We start from the raw sequence: 13,141 nt of genomic DNA, 5'->3' as shown, positions 1-13,141 counted from the left end.
GGAGCCCAGAACTGGAGGGCATAGTTTTAGGGTGAGAGGGGAAAGATATAAAAGAGACCTAAGGGGCAACCTTTTCACGCAGAGGGTGGTATGTGTATGGAATGAGCTGCCAGAGGATGTGGTGGAGGCTGGTACAATTGCAACATTTAAGAGGCATTTGGATGGGTATATGAATAGGAAGGGTTTGGAGGGATATGGGCCAGGTGCTGGCAGGTGGGACTAGATTGGGTTGGGATATCTGGTCGGCATGGACGGGTTGGACCAAAGGATCTGTTTCCATGCTGGACATCTCTATGACTCTATGACTCTCCAAAGAGTAACCCACCAGACCCATTTCTCTCTGACTAATGCACCTAACACTATAGGCAAATTCTCACAGTGCTCATGAGTTGCGGAAGAGTGACAATTTCAATTTTTCATATTGTTCACTGGAACTTCACATGTGGATATCAATTTGCTGATACCACTACACTGCTGTGAAGAATGAGGGACCTAGCAGAATGTAAATTAAAACACTACCATATAGCTAAATAGGGCTCACTAAGGGTTAAATTTAAAAGCTAACAATATTTAGAAACATAAAAGGGTGATTGAAGAGACCCTCTCAGCAGTGTTAATAAGATACAGTAAGTTGGTGACATCTGGGAGCCCAAGCAACTGGGACTCAGACCTCATCATAACGCACTGCAATCGTAAGCCACACAGGTCACTGCCCCAAATTCCAGGTCAGTTTGGATCTTGGGTGTTTACAGGACAGGACATGAGGTCTGTGGACTGGATTTGCTTGGGATCAATTGGGAAGATCTCAAGTCTCATGGGTGTCAGGAATACTGTTGGGGATTGGAGAGAGGCCTCACAGGCTTCGGCATATCTTTAGGACTTTATTAGGAAGGACAAGGGCCCTTGGGGTTAGTGATATCTGCACTATGAAATTATTGCAGTCAGAATTTTTATTTATTCATAGATTTGTAGTGTTGCTTTTCCTGGATATAATTTGTGCTGTTGGATGCCTCAGTATAAATTGCAATGAGATGTGAAACAGTTACATCTCTTAACGCAAATCCAAGTATCCTAATCCCTGATTCAGATGTGGATAAAGTATGCCATTGTTAGTCCTTTTCAAATATGAGGAGCAGCAACTTTCCATTCAGGAGAGTGTGCACAATTCCTGTCAATCATTCTCATGCTTTAGGAGGCCATGTTGCAATTTAAAAATAAGTCTCTCTCATTAGCTTTGACCGCAATTGACATGGATATTGCTAAGGTACCTACCTCAACAAGTTTCAAGCAATTAAATTTGGTTTGGAGATATTTTGAGTGAGCAAGATTTCACAGAAGTGTTCAGCATCCTCAGGATTCCATTAATGAGTTAATTATTCCTCTCCACAGATCAATAGAAAATTGGCAATAAGCAGAATACAGGCACCTAAAATAGGTTGGGTAGTTAGTCTACCCCCAAACACGCCTAATCTAGAGCAGATTCTGTAATCACCAGTCCAACCACCATGAGTAAATAAATAATTAAGATTCCATTGACACTGATCATTTGCAGCCCACACCACAATATAATTAGTAATAGCAGCCCAGTGGAAGTGGCAGCTGTTTTTAAAATAGAGGATTTTAAAACGGCTGGAAGAAAAGGAAGTAAACTTTTAAGGGAGTACAATTTTCACGGCAGGGACACATCACCTGAATACAGTACCCGCCCTCCTCCATATCATAGTTCCTGCCTGCTCTCCAAAACCCCTCTAGATACCCTTCACCAATCTTTAACGAATTACTAACCCCTTGACTCAATACCTCATACTTACCTCAGTCCAGGATTGATGGCTGCCTTCCTCATTGGCTTGCATGCTGTATTACAATGTGTAATTCAGCTTGTGATGCTGCCAGGACTAATACGGCAGATCAGCTAATGGCTCCCAAAGGTGTGACTTCCTTCCTAGAATGGGGCAGAGCTCCTTCATGGGCTTGATGTTGCTGCCTTAAGCATTATTGTTTCTGGCCAGACTTTGGAGGTCCTGGGCCTCCTTCACCGCCTCTCCCTCACCACCAGACGCCTGGAGGAAGAACGCCTCATCTTCCGCCTCGGAACACTTCAACCCCAAGGCATCAATGTGGACTTCAACAGTTTCCTCATTTCCCCTTCCCCCACCTCACCCTAGTTCTAAACTTCCAGCTCAGCACTGTCCCCATGACTTGTCTGGACTTGTCCTACCTGCCTATCTCCTTTTCCACCTATCCATTCCACCCTGTCCTCCCTGACCTTCATCCCCTCCCTCACTCACCCATTGTACTCTATGCTACTTTCTCCCCACCCCCACCCTCCTCTAGCTTATCTCTCCACGCTTCAGGCTCACTGCCTTTATTCCTGATGAAGGGCTTTTGCTCGAATCGTCGATTTCGAAGCTCCTTGGATGCTGCCTGAACTGCTGTGCTCTTCCAGCACCACTAATCCAGAACTTCTCATTTGTCAGCTTCTGACTGAAGTTTTAGTCCCCACCCAACCGTCTACCCCCACATCCCTGGTATGTGCAGCTTTAAAACCAGAATTCATAAGGAACAAAATTATTGCTGGAAATACTGATGTTTCTTTTGTCAGATTTATTATAGTCCAAAGAAGATCAGACTTTAGACAAAATTGCTAAGCTTGCACCAGAAGCAGAAAGCAGGAAAGAATTGGAGAAATATTAAGAGAAGGACAATCGATTCCATTCAGTTTAAAAGGCATAGCATCCTTAAAGCCACGAAGAGTAGACAGACAGCAGGTACTAAGAGTGATTATTAGTGCGGTAGGATACGGGAGCCTCATAGACGCAATCAGTACCCAATTATCCGAAAGAATACTACATCAGTAAAACTATAGGTCACTTCCAGAAGATGTGTAGAACTAGGATGCAATTATAGAACATAACAAAGTCAAATATCTAATCATACAAAAATGTTAGTATGGTACAAAGTTAAACATCATACAACACCAGGTTATAGTCCAACAGGTTTAATTAGAAGCACACTAGCTTTCGGAACGTCGCTCCTTCATCAGGTGGTAGTGGAGGGCTCAATCCTAACACACAGAATTTAAAGAAAAAATTTACAGTCTGTTGTAACTGAAATTATACATTGAAAAATTGAATGTCTGTTAAGCCTTTCATCTGTTCGAGTATTGTGATAGTTTCACTTCCTTTATGTGTAAATCACAAAACCTTTTTTTAAAAAAGTTGCATTCTCAGGTTAGCTGTTAACAATGGTGATAGCTAGACAATATGTTGAAGGTGTTGGCCCCCTGTGTTCTCTGTCTATGCCATGATGTTCAGATTGATTCTAATCTAAAAAGTGAGATAATGGAGTTTTACAGGAATGCATGCAGTTTTTGAGCAAAGTACAATGTAACCCTGCAAGTACAAATTCACCCCACAAAATATATGTGTGCATGTGGGTTTTTGTCTGTGTGTGTGTGTCTGCCAAACCTCAAACAGATCGTTGTTCGTAGCAAGCTGCCCGGCTCTCAGGACAACTCCATACAACCCTGTCACAGTAGGCACTGCAAGATGTGTCAGAGTGTGGACACAAATACCACTATTATGTGTGGGGACACCTCCCACCTTGTACATGGCAGGTACTCATGTGACTCAGCCAATGTTGTCTATCTTATACGTTGCAGGCAAGGATGCCCCGAGGCATGGTACGTTGGGGAAACCGAGCAAAGGCTATGACAATGGATGAACGCACAACAATCAACAGAGAGGAGGGTTCCCTCCCAGTTGGAGAACACTTCAGTGGACCAGGACATTCGACCTTGGACCTTCGGGTGACGATCCTCCAAGATGGACTTCGGGACAGGCAGCAGAGAAAAGTGGCCGAGCAGAGGCTGATAGCTAAGTTCGGTACCCATAGGGAGGACCTCAACTGGGACCTTGGGTTCATGTCACATTACAGGTGACCACCATTGCACTATACACTCACACAGATACTCCTACGCACACACACTCTCAAACACACACAGGCACTCCTATACACACATACACACGGACACACATATACAGACGTGCACACAGGCACCCACACACACCCTTACAGACACACACACTTCCACACTCACACATGCACCCCCTCACAGACTTAAGACACTCTGCACTCACTACACACACACATGCACTTTCTCACACTCACAACCCCCAACCCAGACAGACAGACAAAGACCCACATGCACACGTATATTTTGTGGGGTGAATTTGTACTTGCAGGGTTACATTGTACTTTGCTTAAAAACTGCATGCATTCATGTAGAACTCTGAGCTCAAAAACTGCATGAATTTATGTAAAACTCTGTTATCTCACTTTTTAGATTAGAATCAATCTAAATGTCATGGCATAGACAGAACACAGGGGGCCAACACCTTCAACATATTGTCTAGCTATCACCATTGTTGACAGCTAACCCGAGAATGCAACTTTTTTTTAAAAAGGTTTTGTGATTTACATATGAAAGAAGTGAAACTATCACGGTATTCTAACAGATGAAAGGCTTAACAGACATGCAATTTTTCAATGTATAATTTCAGTTACATCACACTGTAAATTTTTTCTATAAATTCTGTGTGTTAGGATTGAGCCCTCCACTACCACCTGATGAAGGAGCGATGCTCCGAAAGCTAGTATGCTTCTAATTAAACCTGTTGGACTATAACCTGGTATTGTGTGATTTTTAACTTTGTACACCCCAGTCCAACACCAGCATCTCCAAATCATGGTTAGTATGGTAGAGTCACTGACATTAGAAAAGATAACTGATGCATTCCTAGGGTCAATTGGCAGTCCCAACAAAATAAATTACATTAATAGTAAATGAAATGGTTTATCTGGTTCAGAAAAGTGAAATAAAATTTCAGTCATAGGACTATCACCTCCTCCATAGAAAAAGGAAAAGTTGGAAGAGAGCTAAACACATTGGCAGCTGATTAAAATTAGAGTTAAAAAGTACATGGAATTTGAATTTTCAGAATTCAGCATTTGTTTCCATCAAATTGACACTGAAATTTGGATAACTGGACAAGAGAAAATTAATACTTAGCATGAATATCCACAAAATGAATGATGGTGGAAAGGGATCTGGAGAATCTTATAAATTCATCTTTTCCTGATGGCATGTTGCATTGTTGCTTCAGTCTAATGTCTTTCTTTATCTGCTTCATGATATTTAGAGTTAATCAGAAATTTATACTAGATAAGAAAATAATTCAAGATGGTTATGTAATTGTAACAACATGAAAATCTGAGGTAAGGGCACAGCAGGTAAATGAGTATTGTTGGAAATTAATACTGATAAGTAATAAAGGAAATAAACACTTAGTTTATTTCAGTATATAGAACCATCTGATATTTAAAGACTGAAAAATATAATGCAACAAGTTGCCAGCACTTAAAAGGGAACAACCATCCTGCAGAATAATGCATGATGGGAGATAATTTACCACAAAGATAAATATAGGAAGTAAGAAAGGTATACACTCTTTAAACGCACAGGAGCTTTCCTATGCTGAATGTAAAGATTAAGCTAAGTGCTTTTATCAGACTCCATTTTAGAATAAAGCCTTCATTCTATCTGTACAGTGTCATTTAATTAAATAGCTAAAGATTGAAATCTTATCCAATAAAATCTGTCCTTTGAGGATTCCAAATAAAGGTGTCATTCATTCTTCTTATGTTTTATTGCATAGTTTCAGGGAGGTTTGGGAGGTTAGATGCTGTGTATGTTATCTCAAAAGTAATAGAACAGATGACATTTAGGCTGAATCATAGACCAAGATAAAAGGATACCTTTTTCGCAAATAAAGATAAGGGTGGCTTTTAATCCATTTAAGGAAGGCATAAATACTGGACTTGTCTTCTTACACATATTACCACAGGCCATTCAAGTTGATGAGCTGATAACACCCTGCAGATATGCTAACAGGTTATGTTTGTAACTAACTAAACTATAAATATAACCTTTGTATTTTAACTTCTTCTTGTATTGTAAGTACTTTTGTAAATAAAAAGAACATCTAGACTTTGAAACAAGTATCATTTAAGTCTTAATATCACAGATCAAATCAAATACTAATCAGTCAGAGTTTAAGAGAATAACCGTGCATTATTTTTCTCTGCATCACATTACAATCAAATGATTCAATAATCTAAATTCCATCATTGTGAGTTTTGCGATAAATCCATCGACCAGGATTTTTACAACAACAAAAACACCAATTTGGACCTTAATGTAAGCCTTCAGTAAAATATCCAACAATAATTCATAGACACAATCAGATAAAATAGTTGCTATGGCAAAATAAGCTGTTTCAAGAGATGTGACCAGAGTTGGTCAAAGGTGGATATATAAACTGAGCTCTCAAAGAAGTAAGAAGGTGATGGAAGGTCTGTGGTTTGTGAAGGACATTGCAGAGTGTGTGATTCAAACAACTGAAAGTACAGTTTTCAAGTGAGGAGTGAAGGGAACAGGACTTGCACAAGAGCCCAACTATCAACCCAAGATGGAAATTAAATCTTATTAAGAGGATGTGAAGTTGCTCATTGCACAGGCGGAGATTGGCATCAGGGAGGAAGATATCTCCATTATCAATTTGGAGTGATGATTGGAATAGGGGATGATAGACAATTAGGACGTTAAAAAAACTGATGAAATGGGCTGAATAAAGCAAAGTGCTTGAAGGATGAAGAAGAGCAGCATTGATAGCAAAAGAGACAACACAGTGATTTGATGATAATGACCACAAGCATCACTCCAGAGGCTTTGTCAGACAATGAGCTATGTTTTTTTGTCAATTTCTAGAATGTTAATGATTAGATAAACAATAAATTTGAGAATTGTAAGGGACTTATCTGTGAAGATCTAGTTAATAATACTCAAAGCATAGGGTTTATTGTTATCCAGGACCCATACCAATGAGGTGGTTATGGGTAGTTGAGTGAGATGGCTAAATGGTTGACAAGATTAACCATCAGTGAGTATGCTGAGTGGAAAGCTTCGTGAAAAGGAAAGGTAAGGTAATTAAGATTGTTGTTTGTAAGGCAGCAACAACAAATGTTTCCAAAAACTATTTGGAGAACATGAAGAGACTGGGGATAAGAGTGATCCAGGCCTATCCAAATGGGTTTAAGCCCAAGATGGCAGCAGAGTTATTTGATTGGTTAGGATTCAGACTGATAATTTAAAAGCTATTGAAAATTAATGTGGCATTATAAACAACAGAGAGATGAGAAGATAGGAGGGGGAAAAGGTGATAAAAGTAATTACAAATAACCCCAAGCATAATAAGTGCTAGAACAAATTATGTACCACACAAACTTCTTCTCACCACTGACCTCAATTCTGGAGGGTAAACAAATGCACACACAGTTGGACACAGAGGGAATTTAGCTTTCCAAAAGTTACACAACATAAATTAATAAAGGACATCCTTTTGCAAGATTCTATGAAATGGTTGGATCAAAAGTTGCTGAATACAGTTCACTCGATACTTTTATGTTACAATAACAGGGCACAATATTTAGTCAGCTGCCAGGGTTGGTGCAAACTTTACTGGGTCAACCATCTCACTAAATACTAAGGCACTCTACAAGCAAAGTTCACACAATTATAATTCCTTCTGCAACATTTGTCATGTTTATATTATAGAACTACAATTGGCTCATTCAATCCAGTTGATATAATTACACCTTACTGCAAAAGGAGGGAAATCCACAAACTAAGATAGTATCTAAAATCAAACAACATTGCAGTTTCAAAATACAAACAAAAAAGGAAAAAAAGAAAGAACCCTACAATGTCAGAGAATTCTTTTTATACCAGCATGCTTTATTTGGAATAGTTCTTCAACGTAAGTGCAAAGAATTACCTTGGCTTATCATAGCAAAACATTGTCATTCTTGTAAAATTCCAAGATATTGCCACATGATTATTTGTGTTCCTAAATGTATTTGGAAGATTAATGAGGAAATTCTAAATTCATACCATTCTATCAAAAGGTCTTGAGCGTTCACTGATAAAATATGGAAATTCACAAAAAAATCTTACCTCTGGTTTGCAAACCAGAACCACAGGCCTCAGTTGCTCCAATTGTTCCTTGTCTGACATAATCAGGTGCCAAGATACAGTGATGCCACTTATGAGTCTTCCACCTAAAGTGAAGTGATCAAAATTATAGACCAGTGAGCCTTACATCTGTTCTGGGAAAGGTTTTGGAAAGGATTATAAGAGATAGGATTTATAATCATCTAGAAAGCAACAATTTGATTACAGATAGTCAACATGGTTTCGTCAAGGGCAGGTCATGTCTCACAAACCTCACTGAGTGTTTTGAGAAGGTGACCAAGCATGTAGATGAGGGTAGGGCAGTCGATGTGGTGTACATGGACATCAGTAAAGCCTTTGATAAGGTTCCACATGGTAGGCTGTTGGAGAAAATGCAGGGACATGGGATTGAGGGTGATTTAGTAGTTTGGATTAGAAACTAGCTTTCTGTAAGAAAGCAATAATTTGATGGAAAATGTTCAGCTTGGAGACCGGTTGTTAGGTTATTAGTGGTGTGCCACGAGGATCTGTTTTGGGATCACTACTGTTTGTCATTTTAGAAATGACTATGACACAGGCATAGGTGGATGGGTTAGTAAATTTGTAGACAACACTAAAGTCAGTGGACAGTGTGAAGGAATGTTGCAGGTTACAGGGGGACTTGGATAAACTGTAGAATTGGGCTGAGAGTTGGCAAATGGAGTTCAATGTAGATAAATGTGAGGTGATTCACTTTGGGAAGAATAACAGGAAGGCAGAATACAGGGTCAATGGTAAGATTCTTGGTAGTGTGGATGTGCAGAGGGATCTTGTAGTCCATGTACATAGATCCCTGAAAGTTGCCACCCAGGTTGATAGTGCTGCTAAGAAGGCATACAGTGTGTTGGGTTTTATTGGTAGAGGGATTGAGTTCCATAGCCTTAATGTCATGCTACAATTGTACAAAATGCTAGTGCGGCCTCACTTGGAATATTGTGTACAGTTCTGGTTGCCCCATTACAGGAAGGATTGGAAGAACTGGAGAAGGTGCAGAGGAGATTTACCAGGATGTTGCCTGGTCTGGAGGGAAAGTCTTATGAGGAAAGGCTGAGAGACTTGGATCTGTTCTCATTGGAAAGAAGAAAGCTAAGAGGAGATTTGATAGAGACATACAAGATGATCGGAGGATTAGATAGGGTAGACAGTGAAAGTCTTTTCCCTAGGATAATAACATCAGCTTGTATGAGGGGGCCTAGCTACAAATTAAGGGGTGATAGACTTAAGATAGATGTTAGAGGCAAGTTCTTTTCTCAGATAATGGGAAGGACGTGGATTGCCCTGCCTGCTAATGTAGTTAACTCAGCCACGTTGGGGAGATTTAAACAATCCTTGGATAAGCACATGGATGATGATGGGATGATGGGATAGTGTGGGCTTAGATTAGTTCACAGGTCAGCGCAACATCGAGGGCCGAAGGGCCTGTTCTGCGCTGTATTGTTCTATTTTCTATGTTCCAAACAGGGTGGAGAAACTTCCTTCCATAATCATAAAAGTTATTCTTCAGATCTACACAACTTAAGATGGTTTATCTTTAAATCCATCAAGGAGCTCTGGTTTGTGAGCTATAGAAAAGGAGACCAACACTGTGGGAAATTAACATTCTTTTTTCACACCGACACATTGATGAGGACAGGCAACTTGAGAATCATTAATCTTACTTTTTGTGAAGCATTGGAATTAGTTTGGAGAAAATTTCAATAATAATTATAAAACAGTAACATTTAATCATGATCTGCACAAGTACTGATTGGAAAGGCCCTGCCTGACTATTCTCCTTGATTTCTTTGTGGAAACGGCAACCTAATTCAACCATCACAGACACAATGGCTTTGTTCCTTCAATTAACCAAAGGCACTTGCTAAAATTCCACAGGAAAGATTAAGCTTTTAGTTGTGCACATTCAGCGCAAGGCATACTTCATATCAATATGTACACATTGATATGTTCTCATTTAGAATACTGTGTACAGTTCTGGTCACCACATTACCAAAAGGATGTGGATGCTTTGGAGAGGGTGCAGAGAAGGTTTACGAGGATGTTTCCTGGTATGGAAGGTGCTAGCTATGAAGAGAGGTTGAGTAGGTTAGGTTTATTTTCATTAGAAAAAAGGAGATTGAGGGGGGACCTGATTGAGGTTTACAAAATCATGAAGAGTATTGACAGGGTGGATAGAGACAAGCTTTTTCCCAGGATGAAGGATTCAGTAACGAGAGGTCACGCTTTCATGATGAGAGGTGGAAAGTTTAAGGGGGATACACACGGCAAGTACTTCACACAGAGGATGGTGGGCATTTGGAACACGTTGCCAGCAAAGGTGGTAGAGGCAGGCACTGTAGATTAATTTAAGATGTGTCTGGACAGATGCATGAGTAGGTGGGGAGCAGAGGGATACAGATGCTTAGGAATTGACCGACAGGTTTAGACAATACATTTGGATTGGCTCAGGCTTGGAGGGCTGAATGGCCTGTTCCTGTGCTGTAAATTTTCTTTGTTCTTTGTTCTAATATAAAACTTTCTTTGGGTAAAACATAATAGATACTAGTTAGATGGGTAATATCAGAATGGAGGGTTTCAGAGGTTCAATCTTGGGACTATATTGTCTCTTGTTCATATCAATGAGTTGCATTCTGAAGCCTCAAGTAAATTGGGGCTACATCAAGCAGATGATATCAATTTTAGTCCACAATGAAATAAAGAGACGCCGAAATTACAGCATGAGGTTTTTAAAATGCATAAATGCAACAAACAGAGCAGTAGCAGGCTAAATGTAATGTATATAATTGTAACATTGAACAAAAAGAGAAAAGAAGAGTAACATATATACTTCTGAACGGTTATTAATCTAGTTAAGGCTAAGTTGCAAGACACATAGGAACCTCAGTAGACTCAATATTCAACAACTTCCATAATGCAGAGTAGCAGTCAATGAAGCTAATCAAATGTTGAACTGCTTAACCCAAACAGCAAAATGGCATTTTGATCAAGATTACAGTAACCAAGTTAGAGCATACCTTGATTATCATATCTATGTTCAAAAGCAAAGGAAGTATTCAAATACAGGTGGCGGGGTGGGGGGGGGGGGGGTGCAGAAAGAATGATGAAGATGATTAGAGATTTGAGATATGAAGAACTACTGTAAGGGTGATGCCTGATAGATATAGATGTTACATTACAGAAGTGTGTAAAATAGTAAAAGAGATGGTAAAGTCTAGTCTGAAATAGAATTTTGAATAAAATTGGGGAACAAGAGAAGGGAGCATGAAAGTAGTAAAAGTTAGAAGTTTGCTTCATTCAAAGAATGATTTGCACCTCCAATGAAACTCTGGACGCAGTGATGGAACTCTGCAGAAAACAATAACAATCAACAAGAGCTAGAGTGTTGTGGTATTTCTTATGTTGTCAGCAATGGTTCAGTTGGTGGCAAAGATGAGTTAGAAGGTTGTTCCAATAGACCCATTTCAGAGAACTGAGCATAAACTTCAGGCTGGCAATGTATTGTACTCTCGTGCAGGACTGAGAATGTCTCTGAGGTATTCCAAGGCGACACATATCCAATATTTAAGTGAGGGCCAATCTGCCTATTTAGAAATACATAAAGGATCACTATTTGACGAGAAGTAGTGGCATTCTCAATTGACACTCTCAATATCCTATCGCTTAACCAGCATTATTAAACAGGTAAAAGTTACATTTCTGCTTGTAGGAGCAGTTGCTATAGAACAACTATGACTATGCTTCAAAGAGTATTTAATTGACTCCAAAGCTTCAGGGTGTCTGGGGTCATGAGAGTGTATATAAATGCAAGACATTCTTTTTCCTTTTTTTGTGTGACAGCCCTGAACACAACAATGTCTACTTACATAATTTTTAATAAAGATATCCATGCTTGGGGGTGGCACAGTGGGTCAATGGTGTCTCACAGTGCCAGAAACCCAGATTTGATTCCAACCTTTGATATCTGTCGGTGTGAAGTTTGCATGTTCTTCCCGTGTCTATGTGGGTTTCTTCAGAGTGCTCTGGTGTCCTCCCACAGTCCAGGGATGTGAAGGTTAGGTGGATTGGCCATGCTAAATTGCCCCAAAGTGTCAAGGGATGTGCAGGCTAGGTAGGTTGTGAGGGATTATGAGGATAGGGTGGAGGTGCCGTATGCCCTTTGAAAGGTCAATGCAGCCTTGAAGGACTGAACGGCCTCTATATGCACAATAGGGGTTGTATGATTCTATCCTGCGCTCAACAGGGGCATTTCTTTGATCCAACTTCTAATTCCAAACCTATTATTTCACTCAGATAAGCAAAACGCAAGAGTAGAGTATTAGAAAATACACCTTTTATGTGATGTTTATGACAGAATCTCGCTTACAAAAGAACAACTTTCATTTCTTTATCACCTTTCACAAACTCAAGACGTCCCAAAGCCCTTTACGGTCAATAAAATAGCTTCAAGTGTAGTAACTGTTGTAACGGAGCAGCAAATTTCTGCATCTTGCATTTTTTATTCTGCAGCGTTTAAATAAATAAATAATTCTTCAACTCACAGAGGGAATCTGCCAGTGACATTTAAAATTTCAATCCACTTCTTATGTCCAGTTATTTTACCTATAAATTGGACAAGGAGGACGTGCTTCACATTCTCTTTCTTCATACAGAGTATCTGGACACTCCTGTCCTCCATTGTCAGGCTTCTGAATGATTATTCTGTAGCGAGACTGTTTGACAAAGGAAGAGTTACCTGAAGAAAATCAAATTGATAGAGAAATAATCAGAGAATTTGCTTAAGTGCAAACTAGACATTTAAGCTGGAAAATGATTTTATAAAAAAAAACTTGGCTTTATTTATTCTTCCTTCCACCAAACTTACACATATGTACATAAAGTAAATAGTGCCCTCCAGAAGAAAAAAAGGCAGAAAAATAGAAGCTAGGAACAGGAATAGGCCATTCAGCCCTTCAAGCCCACCCCACCATTCAATTTGATCATGGCTGATCATCCAACTCAGTACTCTGTACTTGCTTTTTCTTAATACCCTTTGAT

The 13,141-nt window shown here is 39.6% G+C and overlaps 1 protein-coding gene across 3 annotated transcripts in view; it reads right to left on the bottom strand.

The window, feature by feature from the left end:
• The window catches only part of thsd7ba (thrombospondin, type I, domain containing 7Ba), a 908,760-nt gene that overhangs the window by 366,677 nt on the left and 528,942 nt on the right, over positions 1–13,141 (bottom strand). For all 3 annotated transcript variants that reach the window (XM_072579697.1, XM_072579699.1, XM_072579698.1), the window contains exons 12-13: positions 12,707–12,839; positions 8,075–8,178 (exon numbers count right to left, since the gene is read on the bottom strand). In XM_072579697.1, the coding sequence (XP_072435798.1) occupies positions 8,075–8,178; positions 12,707–12,839 (237 nt within the window). The remainder of the gene's footprint in view (positions 1–8,074; positions 8,179–12,706; positions 12,840–13,141) is intronic.

This window comes from Chiloscyllium punctatum, chromosome 10 (genome assembly GCF_047496795.1).
Source record: "Chiloscyllium punctatum isolate Juve2018m chromosome 10, sChiPun1.3, whole genome shotgun sequence".
Taxonomy (NCBI): Eukaryota; Metazoa; Chordata; class Chondrichthyes; order Orectolobiformes; family Hemiscylliidae; genus Chiloscyllium; species Chiloscyllium punctatum.
The sequence above is the reverse complement of the archived record's forward strand: the minus strand, read 5'-3'. Positions and strand labels throughout refer to the sequence as shown.